Source organism: Plutella xylostella, chromosome 9 (assembly GCF_932276165.1).
Source record: "Plutella xylostella chromosome 9, ilPluXylo3.1, whole genome shotgun sequence".
NCBI lineage: Eukaryota > Metazoa > Arthropoda > Insecta > Lepidoptera > Plutellidae > Plutella > Plutella xylostella.
In genome coordinates this window covers 10952643-10968506 of record NC_063989.1, presented here as the reverse complement: position 1 = coordinate 10968506, position 15864 = coordinate 10952643, and the positions used below count along the sequence as shown (strand labels likewise).

The 15864-nt window shown below is 38.5% G+C and overlaps 2 protein-coding genes across 5 annotated transcripts; both read left to right on the top strand.

Annotated features, from left to right (window-relative positions):
• Window positions 1–1723: 1723 nt before the first annotated feature.
• On the top strand, window positions 1724–5910 carry LOC119691077 (arylsulfatase B). 2 transcript variants are annotated; one of them, XM_038107593.2, is made up of 7 exons: window positions 1724–1879; window positions 2795–2954; window positions 3757–3983; window positions 4169–4274; window positions 4452–4604; window positions 4783–5454; window positions 5587–5910. In XM_038107593.2, the coding sequence occupies exons 1-7, from the start codon at window positions 1778–1780 to the stop codon at window positions 5811–5813; spliced, it is 1647 nt and encodes a 548-aa protein (XP_037963521.2). In that variant the 5' UTR covers window positions 1724–1777; the 3' UTR covers window positions 5814–5910. The 2 variants fall into 2 exon arrangements, with proteins under 2 accessions (XP_037963521.2, XP_048479036.1); XM_048623079.1 differs by lacking the exons at window positions 1724–1879; window positions 2795–2954 and adding an exon at window positions 3259–3401.
• Window positions 5911–7892: 1982 nt separating this feature from the next.
• LOC105390609 (molybdenum cofactor sulfurase) lies at window positions 7893–15856 on the top strand. 3 transcript variants are annotated; one of them, XM_048623147.1, is made up of 8 exons: window positions 7893–8171; window positions 8326–8417; window positions 10446–11271; window positions 11556–11850; window positions 12568–13207; window positions 13592–14025; window positions 14256–14470; window positions 15333–15856. In XM_048623147.1, exons 2-8 carry the CDS (start codon window positions 8345–8347, stop codon window positions 15409–15411), a joined length of 2562 nt encoding a protein of 853 aa, XP_048479104.1. In that variant the 5' UTR covers window positions 7893–8171; window positions 8326–8344; the 3' UTR covers window positions 15412–15856. The 3 variants fall into 3 exon arrangements, with proteins under 3 accessions (XP_048479104.1, XP_048479103.1, XP_048479102.1); XM_048623146.1 differs by having other exon boundaries at window positions 7894–8167; XM_048623145.1 differs by having other exon boundaries at window positions 7894–8213.
• The last annotated feature ends 8 nt before the right edge of the window (window positions 15857–15864 follow it).

Here is a 15864-nt window from a genome sequence, read left to right as displayed (position 1 = left end):
AAGACGATGGGATTAAGCTAGCCTTTTCCATTTTGAAGTAATTTGGTGCTTTTTTACCAGAAAATGTTCATAACTCGTTACTTACTTATTACAAGATAGATAAACTTGTAATTCGTTATGGGATTCTGCATACATACAACTAGAAAAGATTACCTAATAAAATGATAAGGTTGGTCGGGAATAGGTACCCAAATTATGAAATGCAACGATATATCATATTACAGCCCCCTACTCTTGAAAGGCAATGTACTGCGTCTGTCTTGCGTTGTCAACATTTAAAAAATCAAAACTTCTCTTTAAAATCGATTTTACAAAGACTAAAAATACTTATATAATCAGCTAGGTAATGCCTATTTTAAGAACCTGATTCGTTATTATATTACGATATATCGATACATTTCATAATGTTGGCGATTCCAAACCTAATCTTGTAAATCTTGTTACGTTGTATGACATGAAGAATCCAAATATTTATATGTTTTTCATTAATGGGCAGTTTTTCCGAGGTAATCTATAACTTAATTTCAGTTTTTTTTTTGTGACACAGGCTGTTAATACTTTTGGTGTAAGTTTTAAATAGAAGTTTTATTTAAATTGGCGGCTCTAAGTTAACTCTATAGTAACTACTAGTTACTTACTATTAATACTAGTTACCTAGTATTAAGTATACATTGCTGGGCTTGTTGTATAGTATTTGCAAAACTTTTGAATCTGCCATACATACTCAGCAATGTACGTCTACGAATTTAACTCGCACTAAACAGTATGTGAATCGGCCTTAACGTAGTAAGCGAGAGTCCGCATAGGAAGAACGTAGATTGGAAAAAATACCTACAATATACTTAATAATAAAAAAATAATAAAAAATACGTAATAAATGGTAGTAATACTTATTACTAAAAATGTGCTGCGCCTTAAATTACTGAATGAAAGATTAAGGTTATCCAAAAATATATTATTTCATAATGATTCATGATTTGATTATATCTGAAATACAGGGTGAAAAATAATTAATATTGATAACGTAGAATATCATACCTAACTGAGTTTTCAGTTGGAAGGTAAACTGGAAAATTTGGATAGGTTAATTAAGATAAGAAGTGTTTCCACTTGGTTACCAGTATTGATATTTCACATCGAGATAAATTGTAGCTATTGGGCGTACAAGTACAGTTTTACCCACCAACGGGAAATCCTTTTTCAGCTCAAGTTTTCAGGGAAAGTTGCGGGCAGCTTGTGGCAAAATACGATAAGCTACACTCACGTTCACGAGCAATGAAAATTTCCAGTGACAATAGCATCAAACTACTCCTAAACGGGAAAGACTAGACTGACGCGGTCTACAATATTGGAGTGAGTACATTTACCAGCGCATCAGAATATAACCAACTATGTAAGTATGTAAAAGGTTAAAATTTTGATAAAAATGTTTTAAAAAATTTCGGTCATTTGGTGTCGATATTTTGTAAGTGGAACTATTTCAATGCTCTTGAGTGTACCTCAATTATTATTTTTTCGATTTTCTTTTAATCTGCCTGTAGCGTCTAATGTACGGTATTGATACCAATAACGACTTAAAAAAACGCCCTGTCACATTACGCCGTTATCTTCAATATTATGCCTACTAATTGTTTTAATTATAAGCCCCTGTTTGTGAGTTAGCATGTTTAATAGATTAACTAGTTTAATCAGCAGATTTTTATCAATCGCTTTGCTTTAAAAGGCCACGGCCTTTGGGTGATGGTATTGTAGACTGACAGACAGTGTTCCATTCACCATGGGTCGACTAGTGCAGATCTGTCTCGTGCTGAGTGTCGCCCTCGCGGCTTCCGCCCAAAAGGCCAAACCCAATGTACTGTTCGTCATGGCTGATGATATGGTGAGTTCAAGTTTTACATAAAAATATCTAAGTAGGTACTTGTCAGTTACTTATAAGTAAACCTATATTTATTAAACATAATATTTGGGTCTTTAAAGGACCAATGTAAGAAGAGTGTTAATTTTGTTTTAAGTTCTGTTCTAATCCTCGAGTTTGAGATGGATATCGGATGTCGCATGTAGACTAAAGAGTGTACTTTTAAGTAGTCCCTTTTCATTGTAACCAAAAAGAGAGCTTTATTAATAATATTATTGCTTAATTTTGCTATAGTAGATATATTATGTGGGTTGGGTAGTAAAAACATCCCTGACTTCTGCAAATAGGATAAAATAATTATTAATTAATTAATTAATAATTAAGTATATACTTATCCAATTATGTACGTAGTCAAAATTACTATGTCACAAATTATTTTAGTAACTCAATACCCACAACTAATTTAATCTGCTTGAACCATCTTATAACAAATTCATAAATTTATCAACTTATGTTTTAATCACTACCAGCTAATCAGTAATTAAATTAGATATCTTGATATCTGCATTTAAACAAGGTAAACACTGAAGATACATAATTATAATAATTTATTAGATTGCCCAAATAAATTGTATTCTTCACATACCTACATAATTATAGACAGCTACTTAGGTACTTACCTACTTATACTTAGGTATATTAAGAAATTAACTGCATAAAATCGTTAATAACCAGTGAACAATGAAAAATGAAACACTTACCTATACTTAAGCAACATAAAAAAGTAAATTAATGTACTGTACTAATCATAAAATTAATTTTGGGATACCGCAACGCGGACTTGATCATTTTGGCCATATGCAAAAGCACGGGTTTTGCTGCCTTCATTCTCCACCACATCTCATGCCACCAAGCATTAAAACTTCCTACTATTCACAGGGCTGGGACGACTGGTCCTCCCACGGCTCGCGCCAAGTCCTGACTCCCAACCTGGACTCCCTGGCGGGGTCTGGAGTGCTGCTGCACCGCTACTACACGCACGCCCTCTGTTCGCCGGCGCGCTCCGCCGTGCTTACTGGACGCTACTCGCACACCATTGGTTAGTTCTCAGTGCTGTTGTATACTTGGATGACTTACTTTGTCGTAGGATCCCGGTGTATTAGGCATCCTGGCAGTTACTAAAATATAATGGGGATTCTTGGCTGCCTAGTGGGCGGGCTCCTATATAGCTTAATATGTTTTACTGGCTGCCGAAACCCTGGCTGCGTACCTAGTGCGCGGGCGGCCTTATATAGTATCGTTGGTCCTCTAGATCGGGCAGAAGGCGTCCAGAGTCCAGAGTGACTCTCCATCGCAACCGGTCTCTTCTTGTCGCATATTCATAACGCTGTCACATGAGATCGAATGTGCCGTCCGTGTGACAGTATCGATGAGCGATCGGAGTCCCTGGTGGGTTCCGGGGTGCTGCTGCACCGCTACTACACGCACGCGCTCTGCTCCCCTGCCCGTTCCGCCGTGCTCACTGGACGCTACTCGCACACCATTGGTTAGTGCTGCTGTATGCTCATTGTCACATATTCTTAACGCTGCAAGCTGATGATCGATGGGGTTAAGGAAGTCCATGAATTTGTTAGCAATCGTTGCGATGGACGCCCGGCCAGGACCTTTAACTTTAGTGAGGAAATAAACCAATAACCGGTGTCTGCATGACGTAAGCATGGACTATAGTCTCGTGGCGCTCCTTTGGAGATGCTTATGTGCAGCAGTGGGTGATTACGGTTTACTGATGATGATGATTATCCCTAAAGCGTAAAGACAAAACTCTTTCACCATGAAGGAATCCTAAACGTTTAATCAAATATTTATAACCTTAGAAACTAAACATTTCCTCTCCCACACAGGAATGCAAGGCCGCCCGCTCCTGCACGGCGAAGCCCGAGGCATCCCCACGACCGAGCGTCTGCTGCCGCAGTACCTCAAGGAGCTCGGCTACCGCACGCAGCTCGTGGGCAAGTGGCACGTGGGCCACGCCTACCGCAACCAGCTGCCCATCAACCGAGGGTTTGAGAACCACTACGGAGCGAGGACCGGATTCATGGACTACTACGAGTACAACTCTCAGGAGGCTGTAAGTACTTTTCATAGAAGTCATTAGAGTTAGACAAAAGGTCAAATGAAGGCATTATGCTGACGTATAGTAAGACTTTATTTTGAATATCGAGTGAAAGAACTACACAGAATAAAAGTGTAGTTAAAAACAGCTTGGTTTTATAGAGGTAATGCCATAAACTAATATTGTTCTGTTTATTGCAGTGGGCAACTGGTCCCGTTTCTGGTCTGTCTCTGTTCCGTGACTACAAGCCCGACTTCGAGGCTGAGGGATACATCACCGACCTTTACAACGAAGAGGCTAAGCACAGTAAGTTAAAAATAATATCTTGAAGTAAATGTTGACAGCAATATGCTTCTTCTCCTTCTATAAACATCCAGTGGGATAGAGGATATAAACGTCAGTTTTTATTCCCCATCTGGCTGGCTTTATAATTATCAGCCTGATATTCCATATACTTAAGCTAATGTCAATCGTTTTTTCCAGTCATCCGTAGCCACAACACCTCGGAGCCTCTGTTCCTGATGGTGACCCACCACGCGCCCCACAACGGCAACGAAGACGCTTCCCTGCAGGCCCCTCCTGAAGAGGTCCGCGCCCAGAGGCACGTCGAGCTCCACCCCAGACGTATCTTCGCCGGTAAGACCTTGTTCTTTATAATCACTTTCAACCTAGAGAATGAACACCTCCTTAATTTTTCGTTTATATTGTGACAATCGGTTCTGTATCCCAATTGGCTCCCAATTTTCTCATAGAATTGAATAGATTTACATTTTATATATATTCATATACTTAAATCGTTTTTTCATCTCTACAGCCATGGTCAAGAAACTGGACGACAGCGTTGGTGACATGGTCGCTACCCTGAAAGAGCAAGGAATGCTCGAGAACACTATCATCGTATTCGTCGCTGACAACGGTGCCCCCACCGTCGGAAACGGAGCCAACTCTGGATCCAACTACCCGCTGAGAGGAGTGAAGGGATCCCCATGGGAGGGCGGTATCCGTGTGGACGGCCTTGTCTGGGCTGGACCTGAGGTCGCTGAAGGAAACGACTGGCGTGGAAACATTTTCCAGGGCAAGATGCACGCTTCTGACTGGCTGCCAACCCTGCTCGAAGCCATCGGTGAGAAGCCCCCGGCAGGTATCGACGGAATTCCCCAATGGAAGCACATCCTCGAGAACCAGCCGACCAGGCAGGAGATCTTCGAGATCGACGACTTCACCGGCTACTCTTCCATCACTCTTGGCAGGCACAAGCTGATCGTCGGAACCGTCAACGCCGCTTACAACCTGCACAGAGGAGGAGACCTGCGAGGAATCATCGGCCAGCCCCCGAACTACCAGCAGGCGGTGCTGAACAGCAAGGCCTACGCCGCCATCACGGCCGCCGGAGTGCCCATCGACGTGGAGCGTCTCGAGGAGAACAAGGAGAAGGCCACCGTCACCTGCGGCGAAGGAGTCGCCAAGGAGTGCATCCCTACCGCTGGTAATACTCCATTTATATACGTTACTCTAGTTTATTTACGTTTACTAAGCTAAATCATACTTACCCTTAGATCTTGAGGTATACAATCTTCATGCGAGTCATCATAGTCTTAACCCCGGTCCTATATTTCAGACAAATGGTGCCTGTACGACATCATCGACGACCCTTGCGAGTACCGTGACCTGTCAGACTCTCTGCCCGGTCTGGCCGAGGTTCTTCGCTTCAGACTGGCCCAAGAGGAGGAACGAGTTGTCCCCAGGACCGACAAGAACGACCCCATCGGCAGCGAGCGCGCCATGCCCAAGAACTTCAACTACACTTGGGAGACCTTCATGGATCTGGAGCCTTACACCGCTTAAGCTGGTTAGATTTGAGATTGCTTCGGGGTGAATTAATCTGTAAGATTAGTTTTAATGCTGCCTTGAATGTGATTTAAATAAACTTGATGTAAATAAATTTATATTTTTTTAGTTACTGACCGACAAAATATACTTAAGTAATATGCACTAGGCTTTGTAGAGCACTGAACACTATAGGTAGGTAGACTTTTTAGTTGTTACCGCAAATACTTTATTACGTAAATACTTAGGGGAACCCGGGGTAAGATGGGGTCGCGGGGTAAGACGGGACCCCCCACATATATGCAAAACTATACATCTTAGGAATATGAGTAATGAGCCAATAGAAAGGCTTAAATGATTGACCTTTAGTGCGCCAGTGACAGCAGGTGTGAGCGCATGCGTTTTTTGTGTAAGCTCAATTGTTTGTTTTTGCGTAGTGTCCATGTTATTTTTACCGGTAGAAACAACGTCACAACACAGTAAGAAAAACAGTGGCATTGTTGGTAATTGTGTCTTTTTATTTAAGGTTTGGTACGCTTTGTTTAAATATGTGCAAAATCACTTTAACATTGAAAATATTTTTTTTATAAATTATTTTTATAAAAAATGTAACGTGGGGCAAGACGGGGTATTTTTGGAGGGGCAAGATAGGGTACAGATCTAGCTTGGTTAAGTTTTTTTTTCTCCAACCTGATATTTGACATTGTAGAAGGGCTCTAAAAGGGCTACAGGGAAGTTGGCTAAAAAGACAAAGCAGATACTGCCTGCGAAGAAGAATAACTACGAAGATGACTGTGTCTACCTCTACTGTGAGGATATCAACAGTCCTACTTTAATTCTAAGGAAAAGTGGGTCGGATTTCAAAGGTGCAGGCATTGGGCTCACACTGAAGGTGCTGGTGTTGACTTTACAATCACAGAAAAATTGTTGTTTGTCTGTTTTGTGCCCCACATAGTATACTTACCCCATCTTACCCCGTACATGGGGCAAGATGGTTTATTTCCCATTTTTTACATTTCTTAAAATAAGTCAATTGTAATGATTACTTTTTTGGCAAAAACTGTGCCAAAGTGTTCGTCATTAAGTTCCAAATGAGCCATAAATAATTGATAACGTTGTGGTTATAAATACGTCTTGTTTTTTTAATTTTCCCTTAGCGACCCCGTCTTACCCCGGGTTCCCCTATCTCCATTTTCCACTATTATTATTTAGATAGATAGGGTAAGCTACCAAAAATACCAACAAAATTTAAACACAAACTTGAGTACAATGGAATTCCATTATGTTAGCATGTAGGACTTAAGTACTTATATGTTGTGAACTCTAGCCCATTGCTAAATTCATAAACAGACCAAATAACTTTGTAGGTTGGTACTAACTCGTACCTAACATACCAGGCAAAGGTTTATAACTACTACAGACGATTGATTGTCGGCCTGTTAGTAAAAACTAGTGGAGGTGGTCTCTGGAAAGAAGGTAAAGATCTCATACGTATTTGTTATTAGTAATTAGCTCAGACCATGGTAATTAGGTACATACTTACATATTTTATTTAAACAAACTCTTTCGACAGTCCAATCTCAGTCCAAGCTGTTATTGTTAGACGACCGAATGGCGCAGTGGTTAGTGACCCTGACTACTGAGCCGAAGGTCCCGGGTTCGATCCCGGCTGGCGCAGATATTTGTTTAAAGACAGATATTTGTACTCGGGTCTTGGGTGTTGATATTTATATTTAGTATCTATCTATCTGCCTATCTATTTATATTTTGTATCTAGCTGTCCGACACCCATAACACAGGTTCTGCCTAGCTTGGGGTTGGATGGCCGTGTGTGAGATGTCCTCACATATTTATTTATTTATTATTATTGTATTCCGTAATATCGTAAATGTTGAACATAATCATCAGATTTTTATAGAAGTCTGGGTGGAGATTTCATTAGTTAGTTACTTAGTTCATTAGCGGTAAGTACCAACATAATAAAGTTTAAGTAACCTACCTAGAAAATCAATCTACCTATCAAAAGGAAGACCACAGCACTCTCCAGTTATAATATTCTAGTCTATGCATAGCACTACGGGAGCCATCGACGCCAGAGGTTGGTTGAGGGTACGTATCCACCATCATCGTCCACTGGACTTGCTTTTGCGTTCAAACACTGTGTCTTTCTAAGCACAAACAATACAGATAGTAGTTTCTAAACGCTTACCAAAAAGTCAAATCGGTTCTGTCAACTGTCATCTGACCATCTGTCAAACACAGATGTTTTTTGTGTACATTTTTTACGAAAACACATTTTGATAAGCGCAGGAAGATTACAAGTTTTGTAGTAAATTATGTATTGTAATACAAGGCCGGCTAAGCGAAATAAAGTAGGTAATTATGTAGTTACTTGAGTTTCGTCATCACAACTGGCATGTGAGTGGTGTATTCTTTCATTCAGTCGTTAACATGCACTTGTGTTAAAACGTTGTGTAATAAAATTGAGTGTGAGATAACTAATTATAACATAAATAAACTCAATTTTCAGAACAGCCCATGAATTTAACATGACTACATTAAGTAGAGTTATTGGAAATGATGAAATGAAGTGGATAACTGACCAGTTTTCGAGGTTAAAAGGTAAGGGTTAATGTTTTTTACTATTGTTATTTTGTAGCATTGCTTCGTGACCTGAAGGATATGTAGTACCTAGTGTGGACTTAGAAGATAGCTGCTGAAATCCTGAATATCCTAGTGATTCATTCTATTCCCATTGAATTCCAGAGTGGTATCAATATTTTATACCATTCCCCCTAAAACTTATTTACTTTTTAAGTTTCCCAAAACTTGTTATGAGTAAAACAAACTCTTTTTTGATGTTGGTGCGGTGACAAAGTAATCTGAAGAAATATGGCACCAACTTCAAAAAAGAACAGTTCCTGCTTAGGTATATTTGTACTGTCTCATACAAGTAGAATTTGTGTAAACCTTAAATTATTTCTTACATTTTAGTGGTTTTTTGAAGTCGGTTTTTTAATTTTTTTAATTATTATTTTATTTAATAGTTTTTAGTTTATTTGTAATAATTTTCAATCAAAAGTAAGGTGCAAATGATACCAAAATGTCCTACTAATCAATACGAATCATTCAAGCCTAAACACGAAGTAGTTGCTATATACCGTTGAGGAGTTCCCCTGACTGCCTTCCGTTTCCATCATCAGATCAGCTCAAGGTCACCATCATATTTTTTTGTTATAAGAACTATATTTACGTTCTTAATTTCATTAGAATCGGTTAATATGTGCCCAAAATTGAAATTCATACGCTGTTTTTACCCCTTTACCCACCCTTGGGGGTGAGATAAAATTCTGAAAAAAAAATGGGACCACCTGGAAGCTCAACCCAATACAACAAAAAAAGAATTTTCAAAATCGGTTCATAAACGGCGGAGTAATCGGTGAACATACATAAAAAAAAAAAAAAAAAAAAAAAAAAAAAAAGATCCCGACGAATTGAGAACCTCCTCCTTTTTTTGAAGTCGGTTAAAAACAGACAATATGGGTCCACATAATTAAATATATTATTCTTAATGACTAGCTATAGACTGCAAAAGCAAACTTCACCGCATCACCTTTTAAAAATAATCTGAGATCTTTACGGAATAAAAAATAGCCTATAATAAAATAACCTTACTTTATGCCAAATTCCATAATAACTGTACAGCTATTTTATTATGTTCAAGTAACAACTATCTATACTCACACACTTAAACATTTTAAATATTAGTACAGTATAAGGTCTATGTATCCCATGAATCACATCCCATGCTGCCATGCTTAGAGTCACAAGAATCACAAGATCCTTTTTCTGCAGTAAAACATAGTCTATTTTTTATGTTTTTTCCTTTATAAGTAAAAAAATATGCTTTTTAAAGTTTCTTATAAAAATAATTAACATAGCTACTTAAAAAGAACATAGGGCACACAAGTACTGCAAGCCCAAATTAATCAGTACCTATGCCTATAATAAACTTTCCAGAAAACAAATGAATGCCTTGCTTTCTTCATACTATCATATTTTTTGAGTTACAGTTACATCTACATTACTACATCCTTACCTTATACCAATTGATAAGCATGTCTAATGTTTCCGGTGTACAGTATGCAAATTTGAACCAATTAACAAAGAGCCACAGCCAATTGACATTTGTTTAAATAAAACTCTGATGTAGATAATAAAAAATGCATTACAAAACCTTAATAGCACTTGATCAAACTTCCTTGAAACAGTTTTTCATATTATACATACTAAATAGTCTTAAAGAAAACATAACAGACGGAAATTTGTATCTAGTACAATGATTATTCATATCTCTAAGTAAATGTACAGGGTGCCCTTTAACAAGGCAGTAGAGCGCGTTTAGGGATTGTCGCCTTGGGTTAGTCACTCAGAATAGCATCAGTCACTGACTGCCCAAAGTAAGAGGCTTCTTGTAGCAACCCAAAATCAAATCACTGAACACTTTCTTCAGAAAGGAAATATTTAGGTCTCTAGACTACTGAGTTATGTGTCTACGATGTCGCGTAAGCCATACTTAACTTGAAAGTGACTACAGTATATAACAAAACTCCATAATTATTATAGAGCCATTTTGTTTACCATTTACAGACAAATGCTACTTAGAAAGTGCGGGCGCGGCGCTGTACCCCAAAAACCTGATAACTGCAGTCAACGATGACCTCCTCAACAACACTTTCATGAACCCACACACAGACAAGTACACACGCGACTGCATAGAACATATAAGAAGCCTCACTCTTAACCACTTCAACACCGACTCTTCAAGCTACGACGTAATATTCACCTCAGGAACCACGCAGTCTTTAAAAATCGTCGTGGAATCCTTCCGCTTCAGTGAGACTCAAGACAAGAACGCCAAGGAAGGGTCGTTTGTTTACTTGAACGAAAACCACACTTCAGTCCTCGGCTTGAGGGAGATCGCTGCCGACAAAAATGCGGACATCATCCACATATCGCATAATGACTTCCTCGACGCCGTCAGGGACCAAACTAACATGTTCTCCAGTTCAAATCTACAGGACCAGAGCATAAACAATAGCTTGTTCGTGTACCCTGCTGAAAGCAACTTCAATGGATTCAAATATCCCATAGATTGCATGGGGAACATCAGAAACGGCTGTTTGAACAGCATAATTGACGGCCACCCGTGGAAAGTCAATCGGAAATGGTTCGTTATGCTGGATGCAGCCACGTTTTTGGGGACCAATAAGCTGGATCTCTCGAAGAGTCGGCCGGATTTTGTGGTGCTATCGTTTTACAAGATATTCGGGTATCCGACTGGGCTGGGCGCTCTGCTGATAAAGAAGAGAAGTGCCTCGATACTGGATGATAAGAGGTATTACGGCGGTGGGACGGTGGATGTTGTGCTCAGCAGCGAACGGTTTCATGTCAAACGGACTGATATACATGAAAGGTAAGATGTATTTTCAAATGCTTGTCTGCTGATACCTATGCACATACTGTAGTATTTCTGAGTTTATCCGCATTTCCCGCCGTTCGGTAATTCACTGATTGCTAGGTATATATGGGATGATTGCGTGTCTTAAAAATATTCCCTAGACCAAGTAGGTAAGTGCTTAAAAAATGTACTTAATTATAATTATGAATCCATTTTATGACGCAACTCTTGTATCTTAATCACCACAATTACCAGCATTACATAAATCAATTCTAACCACAAAATGTTTTTGCTTCCAGATTCGAAGACGGCACTACATCGTTTCTATCAATACTGGCATTGAAACATTGCTTCGACGTATTGCACAGTTTGATACCGAAATCTGTAAACAACGATCTAATGGAGACGATATCCCATCACACTTTCTATCTATCCAAGGATCTTTATGATCAACTAAAGGGTCTGAAGCATAAAAATGGGACGAAAGCTGCAGTTTTGTACATGGATTCTGATTTCAGTGATGTGACGAAGCAAGGCGGTATAGTTACGTTTAATATTGTCCGTGATGACGGCACTTATATCGGATATAATGAGGTGAGTGCTTGTGCATGCTTAGCAAACCATCATTAAATCATCATCATTAGAAAATAATCGTCCACTGCTGGTCATAGGCCTCACACAAAGGGTACAACGACAACATTCTTTCCTCGGCCTTCCTCCACTAACGACTAACAATAAAATAAAAATAGCATTGATTTGAAGTAACATTTCCAAGAGCAGCAAACTGTTGTATGATAATCTAGGTATCTGTGATAGTAATGTGAATAATGACTAAAGTGAATACCTACTTATCATAGCCATTGTAAATAATGCTTGTTACATAACTTAAAAACATATTTTTATATTGAATAGCCGGGTATGCCGGAATGTCTGTCATTAAACTATTGACAAAATGCATTACTATAACAATATACATTGGTATCTATGAATGAATTGGTATTAGTTATCATTATTATTATCACATATATGCGTCTGAGCTAACTATCGTCCATAGATGTTCTAGTACATTTATTCTAGTAGTAGTAGTAGATGTATTTAGTTATGTGCTAACTAAAGTCTGTTTTCTAATCTCAGATACTTACTAAATTTACATATTCTGAACGGTTCATCAACAGTCCATTATCCTGCGATTAAGTGACGTATTGTTCTATTGGCTGGACAATCGACTGTTGATGAACCGTTCTGAATCTGTCAATTTAATAAGTACCTATACAAATAATTAAATAAAACTGTGCTATAATTTATTCTCAGTTCCAACACATGGCGGACCTCTTCGGCATATGTGTTCGCACCGGCTGTTTCTGCAACTCCGGATCCTGTCAACGACACTTCAAAAAGACCAACAAAGACATCAAGCTACTCTACCAATCAGGCCATACTTGCAGCGGAAACATAGACCTCATGGATGGCGAACCAACCGGCGCTATCAGAGCGTCTTTCGCATACTACAACACTTTTAACGACGTGGATAAACTGATGAAAATGATCTGCCGTTGTTTCGTAAATACACCCTTAGTGCGGCCGAACAGAAGTTTAGTCTCATGGAACAAGGGTGTTGTGACTGAAATGAAAGCAGAATATCATAATAATAATAATGGATTGGAACCAGAGTTAAGTCATTATTCCGAGGAATCTGAAGAGAAGATTGAGTTTGATGTGCAGGCTGAGGAAACTGCAGTTTTGAAGGAAATAGCTCTGTTTCCTATAAAGTCGTGTGGGGCTTTCAAGGTGAAATCTTGGCCTATTGGGGACAAAGGATTCGCGTACGACAGGGAATGGATGATAACCAACCACAATGGCGTTTGTCTGACTCAGAAGAATAACACTAGAATGTGCCTGATTAAACCGACAATCGATATCAACAGGAATCTGTTGGTTCTCCATTGTAAAGGTAGGTTTGTGAATGAATAACTTTAGATTCCTTAGGAATGCTTGTTTCATTATTTTGTAGGTATCATATCATTACAACAATAGCTAACAGAAATTGTAATGCTAGAATGGAATACATCAATCTATACCTACATAAAATGAACAGTCACGCCTTGATGCCTTGTATTCGGCTTCATAAATGTAGGTATTTTTTTCAATTCAAGATATAAAACTTAGTTTGACAAGGTACAATAGTCTTATCTATCTAACCACCTATACCTATCGAGGCATAGGTGCATTATTGCTACACCCACTTTTCGCCAGAGTTACGTCATCCCCAATCAAACTCAGTACCAGCTATCTTCACGCAGTTTAGATCTAAAATCCTCCTAATTCCATATTCCAGGTCGAGTCCCGATCTCAATCCCGCTCAACGTATCTGCAAACAAGAGCCAATTCACACAAGTGTGCCAAACCAAGGTCTGTGCTGACATGATAAAAGGATATGACTGCGGGGACGAAGTGGCTCAATGGATCTCCGAAGCGCTAGAAGCCTCATTCCTAAGACTCATTAGACAGGCCAGCGACGACCTAAGACAATTAAAAAGTAAACAACCAGATTTAAGCGGGAAAATACTGTCATTGAGCAACCAAGCGCAGTTCTTGCTGATCAACAAAGCTTCGGTTAGATGGTTGAAGAAGAAGATCAAAGATGATAGTTTTATGGATGAAGTAGATGCGTTGATAGATCGTTTCAGAGGGAATATAATTGTTGATACGAGCACGGAATTGGTTGAGAAGCAGTGGCAGAGGGTTATTATTGGAGATCATGAGTTTAATGTGAGTATTGCATAATATATATTTTTAATACCTACCTAAAAAAATTAAGAGTAGGTACGGCTTATGAGGATATCATAAAATTGTTAAATAAACTTCGTTACCTAATACTTAGTCTTAAACAAATATCTGCTTCGGGAATCGAACGCATTGACACTTTAGCCAGTGTACTTTATAAATAAAACAAATATCATGAAAAAAAATACATAATATCTCAAAATCTCCATTCCTAGGTCCAAGGCGCCTGCACACGCTGCCAAATGATCTGCATAGACCAGCAGACGGGAAACAAAACTGTGGAACCCTTGAGGACGATCTCCGAGGCATTTTCCGGCAAAATGAAGTTCGGAATATACCTCACTTACATAGGACCAGTGAACGGGCCAGCGAGCCAACCACTGGCTGTCAACGCTCCGGTTAAACCAATCATGGGCGACGATATTAGCAGGTGATGAATGTGCAGTGTCACCATTGGCCCACTGAGTGCAGGGACAGCAAAGCCTAAGCTCGTGATTGGCCATAATAAAAACCTTAGGTCAATCAAAGCGCAAGATCTTGCTGTCCCAAGTGGCTAGAAAATTAAATGTTGTATAGTTATGGTCTACTGTAGTTACATTTTTGTTGTATGATAGGTACCTCCTACCTTTATAAAATAAGACCCCTCTTTTGACGTCGGAGGTTAAAAAGCGACTGATGTGCTGAACTTAATGATATTTTATAGAATTTAAGTAGATTGAAATTTATTTAGATAGTGTTGTAATAATGTGGTTGTTTTTTTTATTTAATGTAGGTACTCTAACTTAGTATTACACACCGGGTAAAAGGATAAACTTGACAATATCCACAGGGCTCATTACCTATAAGTACTGTTAATGTTTTTACCTGTATTGTAGTAGTAAGTATATAAATTGGAGTTAAAATCCTCAGATATGACTGGCCGAAACTCCGCTGTCTAGAAAGATAAGTACATGTAACATAACTGTACCTAAAAACTAACCCCGGAAAATATTACTGCCTTTGATGAGTGCCACTTCTATGTACAGTTAAAGAAAGAGATTAGGTACTACCCATCCCAAGTGTAAACAGTTTGACGCTAAGAGTCACTGGTGAATGATAAGATAGATCAGTTGAAAGATCTATTTGGGTTATTTATCACTCATCTATCCCCATCAGTAGATTATATCAAAGTATCTGAGGTGGGTCAGGAGTATACTTATCTCTATTGTTAACTTTACATGGTCCTATAATTTTCCTATAAAATATCTGATCCAATCCAATATATGGATAAAGCATGGACTGTCATATTGCAGGTTCGTCAATAAGCAAAAAAGAAAGAAAAGAAAATATGTACTTCCACAGCGTTTCCGGGGATTTGTAGGTTTAACTTAGCAAGTCGTATTTATAGGGTGTATAGTTTCAGGTCCAATTTAAGCTAGCACTTACAAAATATTGTAAACATTCCATTATTTTATTATTCTATTAGCTCTACCTGAATGGATGCATTGATGCATTATTATTTACGAATTTAATTGTGCACCTACATGTTCAGGATAAAATAAGCATTAGCTATTGCTATAGGGTATTTAATTTGTTCTCTTTTATACCTGACACAGTTTCTATATTTACTCATATTATTTTTTTGATTTTTTATATTTTTCATTGTTAATCTATCATGGTTGTTTCATGGGTTATGCCTATGCCTTATTTTATGTTGTCACTTATTTTAGCACAATTTATGACTAATGAATTTTATAGATTTTATATTGTGCCTTTTAATGTAACATCTGTGGTCTACATATTTAAACTTTACTATGAGTAAAAAAATCTTATTGAGAAAAAACT